The following is a 14191-nucleotide window of genomic DNA, read 5'->3' on the forward strand; positions in this document are numbered from 1 at the left end:
ACAACAAAACGTAATCAGAATTTCTAGACATGTCTTCTAAAACATTATTGATCTATGAACTAAAATCTTTTAGTGCCTGATTTAAAAATGTGAATGTGGACTTTCTAATAACTCCAGCTGTTGTAGAATCTGCTGTTAAGGCACTTTATGTAAGGAATTCAATCTTGTACTGTATTGTAAGTCGGGCATCTGTGATCGACTCATCGGGTCTGAACCACTTGACGGCTCATCTGTGATCCTGGTATCAATCCGCCGTCTGAGCGGCTGAAAACACGCCGAACGAAGCGGAGACAGAAGCCGGTGAAGGGCCGGAGAAAAGCCCGTTTTCCGTGGTGGAGGAGCAGACATGGCCGCCGAAGCTGTGGTCACGGTCCGTCTGGTGAGGTCCTTCCAACACAGAAACTTCAAACCCGTGGTTCTGCGAGGAGTCCGCCTGGACCAGACTGTGCAAGACTTCATGCAGCTCGTCAGAGACGGTCAGTGAACGCAACACGGAGCTGGTTTGCTCCAGACCCTTCATCTGTCAGAGTTTAGATCAAACGGAACCAGATTTAGAGAGTTAAAGAACAACTTTCCAACCAGAAAAAGACGAGTTTAAAGTTTAATCAGTTCTGTGGAGCTCATTTTCTTCCTTTACACAGAAATGAAGGTTTCACTCTCATCCAGAACCTCTTCTTCAGCCGAACTGGCGCAAAGACTTAGTTTCAGAGTGAATGTGATTTAGCTTTTCTTCATCTGGCTCTTTCGCTCCACACAGGCTGGAAAATGTTTTAAATCCTGCAGGAGTTACTGGATGATCAGCAGCCTGTCTGCGAGGCTGTTTCGCGTCTAAAAACAACACCGAGCTGAAAATGTTAATGGCAGAAAATCGGACCAAATATTTCTAAATCAGCGTCTAAAAGGCGCTTTCAGGACGACACTGGTTTCCTTAGACTAGCGTGATGATGCGAGGAAACGGTTTCCTCTGAGCAGCTCAACACAGTTTTTAATGAACCTGAACTTTTCTTCCAGACATTGCTACGAGAGCAGAACTGCCTCCTCCTTTCAGGAGATATGCTTACGGTACGTATGCGCGTCAGAAGGCTGCCAGGCAGGTTGGAAACCACATTTAGTGGCAAACAGTTAAACTGAGATAAAACCAGAATAATGTGAACGATCAATTAAGGTCTGACATCTTTCTGTTTCTTTGTTTTTTCAGACACCATGAAGATCATCCATCAAGCTCACGGAGCAAAGGTATCACCGACATCCCACTGGGCCGATCTCTAACGTTTCTCCTGCTACGCAGCATCACTAGTCCTCAGAGACATGACGTTAAAATCCCGGTGATGTTATTCAACACCTGCAGCAGCTGGATGTTTTGTAGGTCTGGACTGCAGGCAGGCCAGTTCAGCAGCCGGACTCTTCTCCTGTGAAGCCATGCTGTTGTGATGGATGCAGGATGTGGTTCAGCATCGTCTTGCTGAAATCTGCAAGACCTTCCCTGAAAGAGACGTTGTCTGGATGGAGCAGATGTTGCTCTAAAACCTCCATGTACTTTTTTAAATGAGCTTTGGTCCAGAGAAGACGGAAGAAGCTGGTTCTGGATCCTGTTCACATCTGGCTTCTTCTCTGCATGATGGAGCTTTAACCTGTATTTGTGGGTTTCAGGGTGAACTGTGTCCACAGACAGTGGTTTCTGGAAGTCTTCCTGAGTCCATGCAGTGGTTTCCAGTAGAGAATCATGTCTGCTTTTAATGCAGAAGATCACCAGCATCCAGCCTTGTCCCATGCACACAGAGATTCCTCCTGATTCTAAGAAATCTTCTGATTATATTCTACACTGTAGATGGTGGATCTTCAAAGTCTGAGGAACATTTTTCTGAAATTGTTCCAGTTTTAGATCCAGTTTGTCTCAGATTGGTGAAGCTCTGTCCATCTTTCCCTCTGAGAGACTCTGCCTCTCTGAAATGCTCCTTTTATACCAGTCATGTTACTGACCTGTTACCAGGTAACCTGGTTAGTTGTCCAATGCTCCTCCAGGTGTTTCTGGTTTGTACCAGGTACTTTTCCAGCCTTTTGTTGCTCCTGTTCCAACTTTTTCCATCAGATTCGTGATCAGCTGGTCTTTCCATCATGTGGTGAAACGTCTCCGTTCTCAGCATTTCAGGGTTCTGCTCCTGCAAATAAACCAGTAAATTCCTGCTTTCCCGTCGCTGGTTTAATTTAACTGGCTCTGACGTTTACTGATGGACAGGATGAGTAAGTCTTGTTTCAGTGAGGATCACAAGGCAGAAACAGGAGTGAACATCTGGTCATTGACCCTGCAGGAGGATGCTTGTCTGTCCTTGACTTGTCCTGTCTCTGTCTTTCTCAGACTAATGAGCTGGTGATGAGTTTAGAGGACGATGAAAAGCTGATTCTGCGGGACGGACGAACCCTCAGAGCTGCTGGAGTCGGTAAGGCTTCCTGCTTTCTGTCTATGACCCGACAGGAAACCGAGTCAGGATCAGTTTCTGTCTGAAAACATGACTTAGACCCCAACCAGGTTCCTCGTGTGCCTTCAGACCATGTGAATAAAAACGTTCTTGGAGACGAGAACCAAACTTCTAATCAACAAAAAGTTCATGTATCAGAAGAAGCCTGATGTCCGTCAGGAGGAAACGCTCTGAATCTGACCTGATGAAGAAGACTGCTGAGTCATGTTACTGACCAGAATCTTCCCAGATATCCCAGATACACAATTCCTGAAGAAGAGCTCTCTCCATCTTCCTCTTGAAGATTTCACCAGTTAGAGAAACTACTTCTTCCACCCGCTGTCCAGCCTCTACCGCCCCCTGCTGGTGCCTCTACACCTTTTATTGGCCTCAGACCAGAAACGAGTCGGATCCATGTTCCTGTTTTCAGGCCTTTTCACAGACTTCTTCGGATCTGTAAACCTGGACATTATGTAGCAGACGGATGTGAGAACCTGTCCCATCGTAGCTCAGCAGTTCTGGATGTGTGGACTCAGGAAGTCAGGAACTGAGCGCTGAGATTCCCAGACAACACCGCTGCGCTCATCTGCTCGCCTCAGGAGATAGGTGGAGGTGAAGGACAGATCTGAGGTCAGCAGACTACAGCTGTGTGTGACTGAACACACTGCGCTTCCAAAAAGTCTCCACCTGAACATAACTACACAGGTCGGAGCGTCCTATTGGGTGATTCCCGTAGGGTGATCGTCTTCCAGCTGCAACAAGTTAGTTTGGTCCAGAAGAACCAGATCATCAAGCAGAGGAAACATCTCAGGAGAAGCAGAAACTAGAACTGGGTTCAGAACTGTCCAACCATCATTAAAACTGGAAGGATGGAGGGAACCATCGTCTTCCAGGAAGAAACCAGAAAAACATGCTGAATGATGGTGATCAGTGGTTCAACGTTTGGTGGAACCAGATGGAAGAAAAACAGCAGTAGAACTCAGGACCATGTTTAATAGTGAAAGTTAGAACTTTTCCACATGAACAATGAAGGAACTCAAGGGACTGAACAGCTGTGGAGCCAGAAGAAAACCACCAACCAGTGAGGCTAACCGGAGAAAAAGGCTTCAGGTTGCTAGGGAGCATAAAGACTAGACTCTGGAGCCATGTGGTCTGATGAGTCCAGGTCTACCATGGTCCAGAGTGATGGAGCCATAGAAGAAGGTCATGTGGTCTGATGAGTCCAGGTCTACCATGGTCCAGAGTGATAGAGCCATAGAAGAAGGTCATGTGGTCTGATGAGTCCAGGTCTACCATGGTCCAGAGTGATGGAGCCATGGAAGAAGGTCATGTGGTCTGATGAGTCCAGGTCTACCATGGTCCAGAGTGGTGGAGCATCAGGGTAAGAAGAGAGGAGGATGAAGGGAAGCAGCATCATGCCTAGTGCTGCTGTACAGGTCTGGGTTCAGGTCTAGGACCAGGTCTAGGCTCAGGTCTAGGTTCAGGTCTAGGTTCAGGTCTCTATTTAGGTCTAGGCTCAGGTCTAGGTTCAGGTCTCTATTCGGGTCTACGTTCAGGTGTAGGACCAGGTCTAGGTTCAGGTCTAGGACCAGGTCTAGGCTCAGGTCTAGGTTCAGGTCTAGGTTCAGGGTGGGTTCAAGTCTAGGACCAGGTCTAGGTTCAGGTCTAGGACCAGGTCTAGGTTCAGGTCTAGGACAAGGTCTAGGTTCAGGTCTGAGTTCAGGTCTAGGTTCAGAACTAGGTTCACGTCTGAGTTCAGGTCGAGGTTCAGGTCTAGGACCAGGTCTAGGTTCAGGTCTAGGTTAAGGTCTAGGACCAGGTCTAGGTTCAGGTCTAGGACCAGGTCTAGGTTAAGGTCACGGTTCAGGTCTAGGTTCAGGTCTAGGACCAGGTCTAGGTTAAGGTCTAGGTTCAGGTCTAGGACCAGGTCTAGGTTCAGGTCTAGGTTCAGGGTGGGTTCAAGTCTAGGACCAGGTCTAGGTTCAGGTCTAGGACCAGGTCTAGGTTCAGGTCTAGGTTCAGAACTAGGTTCACGTCTGACTTCAGGTGTAGGTTCAGGTCTAGGACCAGGTCTAGGACCAGGTCTAGGTTAAGGTCTACATTCAGGTCTAGGACCAGGTCTAGGTTCAGGTCTAGGACCAGGTCTCTATTCGGGTCTACGTTCAGGTGTAGGACCAGGTCTAGGACCAGGTCTAGGCTCAGGTCTAGGTTCAGGTCTAGGTTCAGGGTGGGTTCAAGTCTAGGACCAGGTCTAGGTTCAGGTCTAGGACCAGGTCTAGGTTCAGGTCTAGGACCAGGTCTAGGTTCAGGTCAAGGTTCAGGTCTAGGTTAAGGTCTAGGACCAGGTCTAGGCTCAGGTCTAGGTTCAGGTCTCTATTCGGGTCTACGTTCAGGTGTAGGACCAGGTCTAGGTTCAGGTCTAGGACCAGGTCTAGGCTCAGGTCTAGGTTCAGGTCTAGGTTCAGGGTGGGTTCAAGTCTAGGACCAGGTCTAGGTTCAGGTCTAGGACCAGGTCTAGGTTCAGGTCTAGGTTCAGGTCTAGGTTCAGGTCTAGGACCAGGTCTAGGACCAGGTCTAGGTTAAGGTCTAGGACCAGGTCTAGGACCAGGTCTAGGTTAAGGTCTACATTCAGGTCTAGGTTAAGGTCTAGGACCAGGTCTAGGTTCAGGTCTAGGACCAGGTCAAGGTTCAGGTCTAGGACCAGGTCTAGGTTAAGGTCTACATTCAGGTCTAGGTTAAGGTCTAGGACCAGGTCTAGGTTCAGGTCTAGGACCAGGTCTAGGTTCAGGTCTAGGACCAGGTCAAGGTTCAGGTCTAGGTTAAGGTCTAGGACCAGGTCTAGGTTCAGGTCTAGGTTCAGGTCTAGGTTAAGGTCTAGGACCAGGTCTAGGTTAAGGTCTAGGTTCAGGTCTAGGACCAGGTCTAGGTTCAGGTCTAGGACCAGGTCTAGGTTCAGGTCTAGGTTAAGGTCTACGTTCAGGTCTAGGATCAGGTCTAAGTTCAGGTCTAGGACCAGGTCTAGGTTCAGGTCTAGGACCAGATCTAGGTTCAGGTCTAGGACCAGGTCTAGGTTCAGGTCTAGGACCAGGTCAAGGTTCAGGTCTAGGTTAAGGTCTAGGACCAGGTCTAGGTTCAGGTCTAGGTTCAGGTCTAGGTTAAGGTCTAGGACCAGGTCTAGGTTAAGGTCTAGGTTCAGGTCTAGGACCAGGTCTAGGTTCAGGTCTAGGACCAGGTCTAGGTTAAGGTCTACGTTCAGGTCTAGGATCAGGTCTACGTTCAGGTCTAGGACCAGGTCTAGGTTCAGGTCTAGGACCAGATCTAGGTTAAGGTCTAGGTTCAGGTCTAGGACCAGGTCTAGGTTCAGGTCTAGGACCAGGTGTAGGTTCAGGTCTAGGTTAAGGTCTAGGTTAAGGTCTAGGTTCAGGTCTAGGTTCAGGTCTAGGTTAAGGTCTAGGTTCAGGTCTAGGTTAAGGTCTAGGACCAGGTCTAGGTTCAGGTCTAGGACCAGGTCTAGGTTCAGGTCTAGGACCAGGTCTAGGTTAAGGTCTACGTTCAGGTCTAGGATCAGGTCTAAGTTCAGGTCTAGGACCAGGTCTAGGTTCAGGTCTAGGACCAGATCTAGGTTAAGGTCTAGGTTCAGGTCTAGGACCAGGTCTAGGTTCAGGTCTAGGACCAGGTGTAGGTTCAGGTCTAGGTTAAGGTCTAGGTTAAGGTCTAGGTTCAGGTCTAGGTTAAGGTCTAGGTTCAGGTCTAGGACCAGGTCTAGGTTAAGGTCTAGGTTCAGGTCTAGGACCAGGTCTACGTTCAGGTCTAGGATCAGGTCTAGGACCAGGTCTAGGTTAAGGTCTAGGTTCAGGTCTAGGACCAGGTCTAGGTTAAGGTCTAGGTTCAGGTCTAGGACCAGGTCTAGGACCAGGTCTACGTTCAGGTCTAGGACCAGGTGTAGGTTCAGGTCTAGGTTAAGGTCTAGGTTCAGGTCTAGGTTAAGGTCTAGGTTCAGGTCTAGGACCAGGTCTAGGTTAAGGTCTAGGTTCAGGTCTAGGACCAGGTCTACGTTCAGGTCTAGGATCAGGTCTAGGACCAGGTCTAGGTTAAGGTCTAGGTTCAGGTCTAGGACCAGGTCTAGGTTAAGGTCTAGGTTCAGGTCTAGGACCAGGTCTAGGACCAGGTCTACGTTCAGGTCTAGGACCAGGTCTAGGTTAAGGTCTACGTTCAGGTCTAGGACCAGGTGTAGGTTCAGGTCTAGGACCAGGTCTAGGTTAAGGTCTAGGTTCAGGTCTAGGTTAAGGTCTAGGTTCAGGTCTAGGACCAGGTCTAGGTTAAGGTCTAGGACCAGGTCTAGGTTAAGGTCTAGGTTCAGGTCTAGGACCAGGTCTAGGTTAAGGTCTACGTTCAGGTCTAGGATCAGGTCTAGGTTCAGGTCTAGGTTCAGGTCTAGGTTAAGGTCTAGCTATCCTGAATGAGCAGGTTATTCCATCCTCCCTGATGGCACGGTGCAGGATTCATGGGGCTCAGACTGTGAAAGACTGGTTCAGGGAACAGGAGACATCATGGATGGACCACAGAGTCTAAATTAGAGGCTGGACCTTTTTATGTGGATGTGTAGTGTATAAAAAATAAGAAAACTTTATTTGTATTTGACTTTTCTAATCAGTGTTTCTTGGTGTGTTTAACAGCAGGACAACATGAAACGGTGAACATCTTCATTAGCTTTGATCTGAACATGCTGCTGGCCGTCTGTGTTTTCTTCTGCAGCTAATGAAACGGAGCTGGCCTTCTTCAGGAACCAAGACTACGGCTCGTTCAAAGCAAACCCCACAACTGTGTGGTGAGCCCAGACTGGACCCACAGAACCCAGAAACCAAACGGGATCTTCACGTTACCACAGGGGGAATGTTAGTTTGGGGATTTCTTAGTTTTTGAACTGAAGCTTCTGATGCTGCTGCAGCTTCTTATTTGACTGTTGTTCTGTGAAGGGACCGTGGAGGGTCGTTGGTTGCAAACGTTTAGAAATGTGTTGAATAAACTGTGACTGGTGACGTGTTTTTACTGTTGTTGAGACCAAACCTGGTTCAGGTAGAAAACTAACCCGGTTCAAGTCAGGGCCCATGTGGAGGCGTTTTGTCCTCGGACAGCTTCGTGTCGGAATGAGCAGCGTTCCCGTTCCGGACATCCGTGATCTCCATCATGTTGTAACGTGCTGAATCCTGGAGGAAAATATTGGATCAACAAGAGAAAAATCGGAACGAAGCTCTGTCCAGCATACATTCCATGTTTGTTTGGTGTTTATATGAAACTTTTTTTAAAACTGAAGCCAGCATATAAAGTCCTCAGAGATCTTGTCATCAGTTAGCAGAAAGTTTCAGCAGGAGAAGGAAAATAAACACGCTGACCCGTAAAATTCGGCTGGATTTGAGTGGATAATGTGGAATTTTATAACCGGTCTAAAACGTGACGTTACTGGCGTGAAAATGTGGCGATGTAAGCTGGCTGCAGGTGATCCTGATTCAGCTGGAGTGCTTCATCATTTTCAGTCAACATGTTTTTCTGTATTTTAGAGGATGTAAAAGTGGTGAAAGCAGCAGATGTCATGGCTGATCATTTCCCAGACAAGCCGAGTGAACGCTGATAAAACGGCTCAGAGATTTGGTTTTTCTGGTATTCAGTATCTCCCGTAACATTAAAGACATTAATGATCATCTTAAATTCATCAGAGAGTGAAACATGTTTTAGTTTTTATCCTATTTTTAAGAAGCTGAGCAGCTGAACAAACTCCAGCAGGTTGAAGACCCTCATTCAACCAGCAGGATGTGTTTTCATGCAGGAACAGAAACGTTCCTCTTCAGGAGGCCGATGTTCCACCGACGAAGCGGAATGAAACCGGGATTTTCCGGTAAAGCCCTGGAATGCAGCACAATCCATCGTTTCTTCTGATAAGGGGGTCCGGAGGTCCACCTCGACGGCGCTCGTGACGCCGCCCACTCAAACATCGCGATAACGCGTCAGACTACGACTTAGCCAATAGATTTGAAGAAGGGCGTGTCCGCGCAAGCGCACTGGAGTCGCAGCGGTGAAGTGAACTTCATCCTTCCATATTTCAGCCTTCACATCATCATCATCTGTCCACGGATCCGCTGCTCGACCAAACCACGTCCTCGAACTTCATCCAGCATGGCGGATCTCCAGGTGTGTATTTCACCTCCGGGGGGGGGGGTTAGGTGGGGGGTCCGCGGTGTTCCGTTACACGGCGGGGGGCTAGCTAACCAACATGGAGGCGAGCTGTGGGTCTGCACAGCTTCCCGGTACCGAAGCCGCGTCCGGGACGTCTCTTTGCTCCGTTTATGGACTGTGTGTGAACACGGGTCACGCGCTAACGTATAACGGTCCGTGTGCACGAGCTGGGCTGTCCGCGGCTCACAGTGTCAAACCTTTCGCGAACATTAGGCACGAGGACAGAGAAGAGCCGTGAACGTCTCCTCAGAGCCGTGAACGTCTCCTCAGAGCCTGGAGAAGAAAAAGAGGCTCAAAGTGAGCAGCGCTGGGTAAAGTTCAGCTGAGACGCACGAGCGTTTGAAAGAGTGTTAAAGCTCTGGTCCCAGACCTTTGACTGGCGCACTATCAGACTCCAGCAGATCAGAAACAAACTTTACAATATTTACACGTTAATCTGCTTTATGGATGGACTCTGAACTTTCATCTGGAGCTCGTGCACAGAGAGAAAGCCCTGATCCTCAACAGGAACCCAGACCTGGAAAAGTAATTTCCCAGGTCTCCATGGTACCCCGGCCTCAACCTCCGGCCCAGTTGGCGAGAATCCCTCCAGTCTGTTATGTAAGGAGCTGTTGACGTTGCCGGTACGTCGGGTCTCTGGTGGTCTGAGGCAGAATCTGGGTTCTGTTTTCACACATGAATACAGGAGTTGTTCAGGAGAAAAGCCAGACCGTTTGGCCAGTCTGGGTCCAGGTGAGGGACGTTCTGTAACGGGTTCTGTGTCCTCCGCAGGGAAAGTTTGATGCAGCAGCAGCTGAGGTGAAGCAGCTGAAGGCGAAGCCGACGGATGAGGAGATGCTGCAGGTCTACTCCCTGTTCAAGCAGGGCACCGTGGGCGACGTGAACACAGGTGAAGACCCCTCCCACTGGTGAAGCCGCTCATCACAGCTGCAGAAAGGCCGAGCCTCGCTCACTTATATCTATCGTGTTGCCATGACAACAGCATCATCATGAAAGGAAGTTTTAGTTTCCAGGTTAAATGATGCAGACAGACAGTTTTCCTGATTCTGCAGCTGCAAACATGAAGATGTAAATATGTAAGTAGTGAAACATTAACCCTGGAACCGCCACCTCCTCCACCACCAGGAGCGGAGGTGTGTACCTCTGTGGGGTAAATGTGATGGATATTTAACCCTTTAGCTGATCTACGGAAGTTAAATGTAGTTTTATTCAGAGATTCTATCTGGTAAATCCACAATGATCCATGATAACAGCATTATTTATCACATTTCATCATAAAAACATCACCATCACTACTATGTTGCTAAGAGACCTCTATTTAGACCTGGACATGATGATGAAGCCACTTCCTGTCAGACTTTCCACCAATCAGAGAGCTTAGATTGACGGTAACGTCCAATCAGGAGCAGCCAAAGATCAACCAGTGAGCAGAAAGTTCTATGTGTGTGTGAAAAGAAGAAAAATAATGCTCCTCTATGGCTGGAATAAAGCCAAGAAGACGTTTCTGATGCACGGTGGCGCCACAAAGCAGCTGAGCTGGAGTTGGTTTAGTGAGGATAGCAGGTAAATAGTAGCAGGAATAACTGGAAATGAGGAAAAAGTGGAAACATGGAAATAGTTTCTGTTGTGTGTTTGTTTCAGTAACAATATTTTTTCTCCTGAAAGCCAAGACTTGAGAGAACGATGAGATGAGAAAAGGTTTGGTCACTGTTGATCTGTGTGTTATTTCTACAAAGTTCTGTTAGTAATAAATTCTGCTTTCTTCTTCTGGTCGGCCTTTATGCTGCTACATCTATTCATACATTCATTTTACATCATTTTACCTCCCAGTCTGACAGCTGCTACATACTGGTTTATACTGGGATTAAAAGCTGCTACACTCTGGTTTATACTGGGATTAAAAGCTGCTACAGACTGGTTTATACTGGGATTAAAAGCTGCCACACACTGGTTTATACTGGGATTAAAAGCTGCTACAGACTGGTTTATACTGGGATTAAAACTGCTACAGACTGGTTTATACTGGGATTAAAAACTGCTACAGACTGGTTTATACTGGGATTAAAAGCTGCCACACACTGGTTTATACTGGGATTAAAAGCTGCTACAGACTGGTTTATACTGGGATTAAAACTGCTACAGACTGGTTTATACTGGGATTAAAAACTGCTACAGACTGGTTTATACTGGGATTAAAACCTGTTACAGACTGGTTTATACTGGGATTAAAAGCTGCTACAGATTGGTTTATACTGGGATTAAAAGCTGTTACAGACTGGTTTATACTGGGATTAAAAGCTGTTACAGACTGGTTTATACTGGGATTAAAAGCTGCTACAGACTGGTTTATACTGGGATTAAAAGCTGTTACAGACTGGTTAATACTGGGATTAAAAGCTGTTACAGACTGGTTTATACTGGGATTAAAGCTGTTACAGACTGGTTTATACTGGGTTTAAAAGCTGTTACAGACTGGTTTATACTGGGATTAAAAGCTGCTACAGGCTGGTTTATACTGGGATTAAAAGCTGTTACAGACTGGTTTATACTGGGATTAAAAGCTGCTACACACTGGTTTATACTGGGATTAAAAGCTGCTACAGACTGGTTTATACTGGGATTAAAAACTGCTACAGACTGGTTTATACTGGGATTAAAAGCTGCTACACACTGGTTTATACTGGGATTAAAAGCTGCTACACACTGGTTTATATTGGGATTAAAAGCTGTTACAGACTGGTTTGTACTGGGATTAAAAGCTGTTACAGACTGGTTTGTACTGGGATTAAAAGCTGTTACAGACTGGTTTGTACTGGGATTGAAAGCTACTACACACTGGTTTATACTGGGATTAAAAGCTGTTACAGACTGGTTTGTACTGGGATTAAAAGCCGCTACAGACTGGTTTGTACTGGGATTAAAAGCCGTTACAGACTGGTTTGTACTGGGATTAAAAGCTGTTACAGACTGGTTTGTACTGGGATTAAAAGCTGCTACACACTGGTTTGTACTGGGATTAAAAGCTGTTACAGACTGGTTTGTACTGGGATTAAAAGCTGCTACAGACTGGTTTATACTGGGATTAAAAGCTGCTACAGACTGGTTTATACTGGGATTAAAAGCTGCTACAGACTGGTTTGTACTGGGATTAAAAGCTGCTACACACTGGTTTGTACTGGGATTAAAAGCTGTTACAGACTGGTTCATACTGGGATTAAAAGCTGTTACAGACTGGTTTATACTGGGATTAAAAGCTGTTACAGACTGGTTTATGTGGAAAACAGGAGAGGAAATGTTTTGGGAGTTTTAAGGGTTAAACTGATGCCTGATTAACATCTGTATGTGTGTGTTTTTGTCCTAGCTCGTCCAGGGATGTTGGATTTCACTGGAAAAGCTAAATGGGATGCCTGGGAGAAGCAGAAAGGTGTGTATTGACCTGGATGCTGCTCTGGTGATGTGAGGACTTGAGTCCAGGAGGACTTGGCTTTGTGTGCTGCTGCAGAGTCTCATCTATTTCTACCTTTAAAACGACAAAAAACTTACAATATAACAAATATAAAAAGTCATCAGAACCCTCCGACTTTAATAAATGTCTTCCATATATAGAACTTTCAATCCAACTTTATTTATCACGCTCTTTAAAACAATCAGTGCTGTACAGTAAATCCACAGTAATAAAATTCATTAAAAGTATTAAAGAATAAAATCAGCCAAATAAACACAAGCAGAAATGAATGAAAACAAAATGGTGAGTTTTAGGGAAAGGGTTGAACCGGGGAAGGAGGAGACCAGTCTGCTTCCACCATCTGGGAGCAGCAAAGACCGGATCTCCTGGGAGCTCCGGCCTGGTTCTCCGCTTCACAGCTTTATCTGGGACGCTGAGTTTAGCTTCAGGAAGCGCGTCATGCATTATGAAACACACCGGCCGGGTCGAGCACGCACGTAGATGATTCATCACAAGGAGACGAAGGAAGAGAAGGTCAAGTCAGACTGTCTAGAGAGGTCTCAGAGTTCAGGACCATGATGATCGAAAGGGGCCGTTACTGAGAAAATCGTCCTTAAGAGGAAAAGAATCGACTTACGGCAGCATTCGCTTCGATCTTCAGAGTTGGTTTTACCAGCAAGGGTTTGATGGCTGGCCTGTTCTGGGCCGCCCGTGACCTCTGACCTGCAGACCTGGTGGGTGGAGGTGAATCAGGTCAGACATGTAAGCAGGAGCCTGGCCACGTAGAGCTGTAAAACCAAGGACCCGCGGTTTAACATGGGGAGGGGGGATGCTAAAACCAGGATAATGTTAATGTCCACGCAGCTGCAGCCTGTCCAGCTGGAGCTCGTTCTCGTTTCAGCAAATACAGCGTACCACCGTCGTAGCAACGAGAAGAAAGAAAAGCATCAGTTCAGTTTTTATCTTTCATGTGAGCGTCGGAGGACGAAGTAAGAAACCCGCGGCCAAGCTCCTCCTGAGTCAGCTGACACCATGATGTCCCCGGACCTTAAAACACTTTTTGTAGATTCATTAAGCTCATGATCTTCCAGGAAGTCAGTGGTGCTGCAAATAGCCAGTGTGGACCAGAGTTCAGCGCCACCAGAACTGATAACCGGCGAAGCAGCTGAGGTGAGAGGTTTCCGTGTTTGAGTGTTCTCATGTTTTTAACTTTTCTGTCAGGCAAGAGCAAAGACGAGGCCATGAACGAGTACATCAAGCTGGTGGAGGAGCTGAAGCAGAAGTATGGAATCTGAAGACTGAAATCAGACCGCCACCTTCATCCCAACCATGTGAAGCCTTAAAACCCGACCTGGACATCCTCACACCGAGCTGGGATGAGCGGGGACCACTCGCCTGTTTTCATCATGCCTGTACCTGACTGAATCCTGCCTCTTCAGTATAAAATCACTCTTCTCTAAACACTGTGTGGGTGGTGTCCTGATTCCTGAGCTGAGCGTTTATTCAGAAAAGGAAAGATTTCACTACAAGCAGAGTAGCTTCATCTACCCGAACCCGACTTCATGTTCCATCAGAGGAGCTGCAGTACGTAGAAGGTTGTGTTCAGCATCAGTAAAACCATCAGTTACAATCACACAAACATCTCTAAACAGAAAATAGAGCAGCTCGTCCAGCAGAGCGCCGCTGCAGGGCCAAAAGAAAATCTGTTAGTCCTGAATCTTTGCAGCATGGACAGGATGGAAGCAGCAGGAGCTCCTGAGCCAAGGACCAGCTTCGGTTCACAAGGACTGAATGGGCCTTGCTTAGGACTCTGGTATGATACGGGTCATTCAGGCAGATCCCTGCACCCTCCCCACAGTCTTACGCTGGGCTCCAAACATTCCTCGGTCATTTGTGAGGTAGCACACGTTATCCCGGGTTGAAGCGGGATATTTGCTGGCTCTGTTGTGAATGGCAGCAGCTCCTCATCAGGAAGGACAGCGCAGCGTTTTCATTGACTGTCCCCCGCACAGCCGGGTCACAGTACGTTCTGAAGAAAGCTGTTTGTATGAACTTCTAA

At 47.1% G+C, this 14191-nt stretch overlaps 2 protein-coding genes across 3 annotated transcripts; both read left to right on the forward strand.

Moving 5' to 3' along the window:
• Positions 1-229: 229 nt before the first annotated feature.
• On the forward strand, positions 230-7495 carry c12h2orf76 (chromosome 12 C2orf76 homolog). The gene is made up of 5 exons (XM_042002090.1): positions 230-476; positions 1012-1062; positions 1199-1236; positions 2357-2438; positions 7212-7495. The coding sequence occupies exons 1-5, from the start codon at positions 347-349 to the stop codon at positions 7286-7288; spliced, it is 378 nt and encodes a 125-aa protein (XP_041858024.1). The 5' UTR covers positions 230-346; the 3' UTR covers positions 7289-7495.
• A 1000-nt stretch (positions 7496-8495) lies between these two features.
• On the forward strand, positions 8496-13593 carry dbi (diazepam binding inhibitor (GABA receptor modulator, acyl-CoA binding protein)). 2 transcript variants are annotated; one of them, XM_042002092.1, is made up of 4 exons: positions 8496-8642; positions 9459-9576; positions 12049-12111; positions 13354-13593. In XM_042002092.1, exons 1-4 carry the CDS (start codon positions 8628-8630, stop codon positions 13425-13427), a joined length of 270 nt encoding a protein of 89 aa, XP_041858026.1. In that variant the 5' UTR covers positions 8496-8627; the 3' UTR covers positions 13428-13593. The 2 variants fall into 2 exon arrangements, with proteins under 2 accessions (XP_041858026.1, XP_041858025.1); XM_042002091.1 differs by having other exon boundaries at positions 8535-8645; positions 9462-9576.
• The last annotated feature ends 598 nt before the right edge of the window (positions 13594-14191 follow it).

This window comes from Melanotaenia boesemani, chromosome 12 (genome assembly GCF_017639745.1).
Source record: "Melanotaenia boesemani isolate fMelBoe1 chromosome 12, fMelBoe1.pri, whole genome shotgun sequence".
NCBI lineage: Eukaryota > Metazoa > Chordata > Actinopteri > Atheriniformes > Melanotaeniidae > Melanotaenia > Melanotaenia boesemani.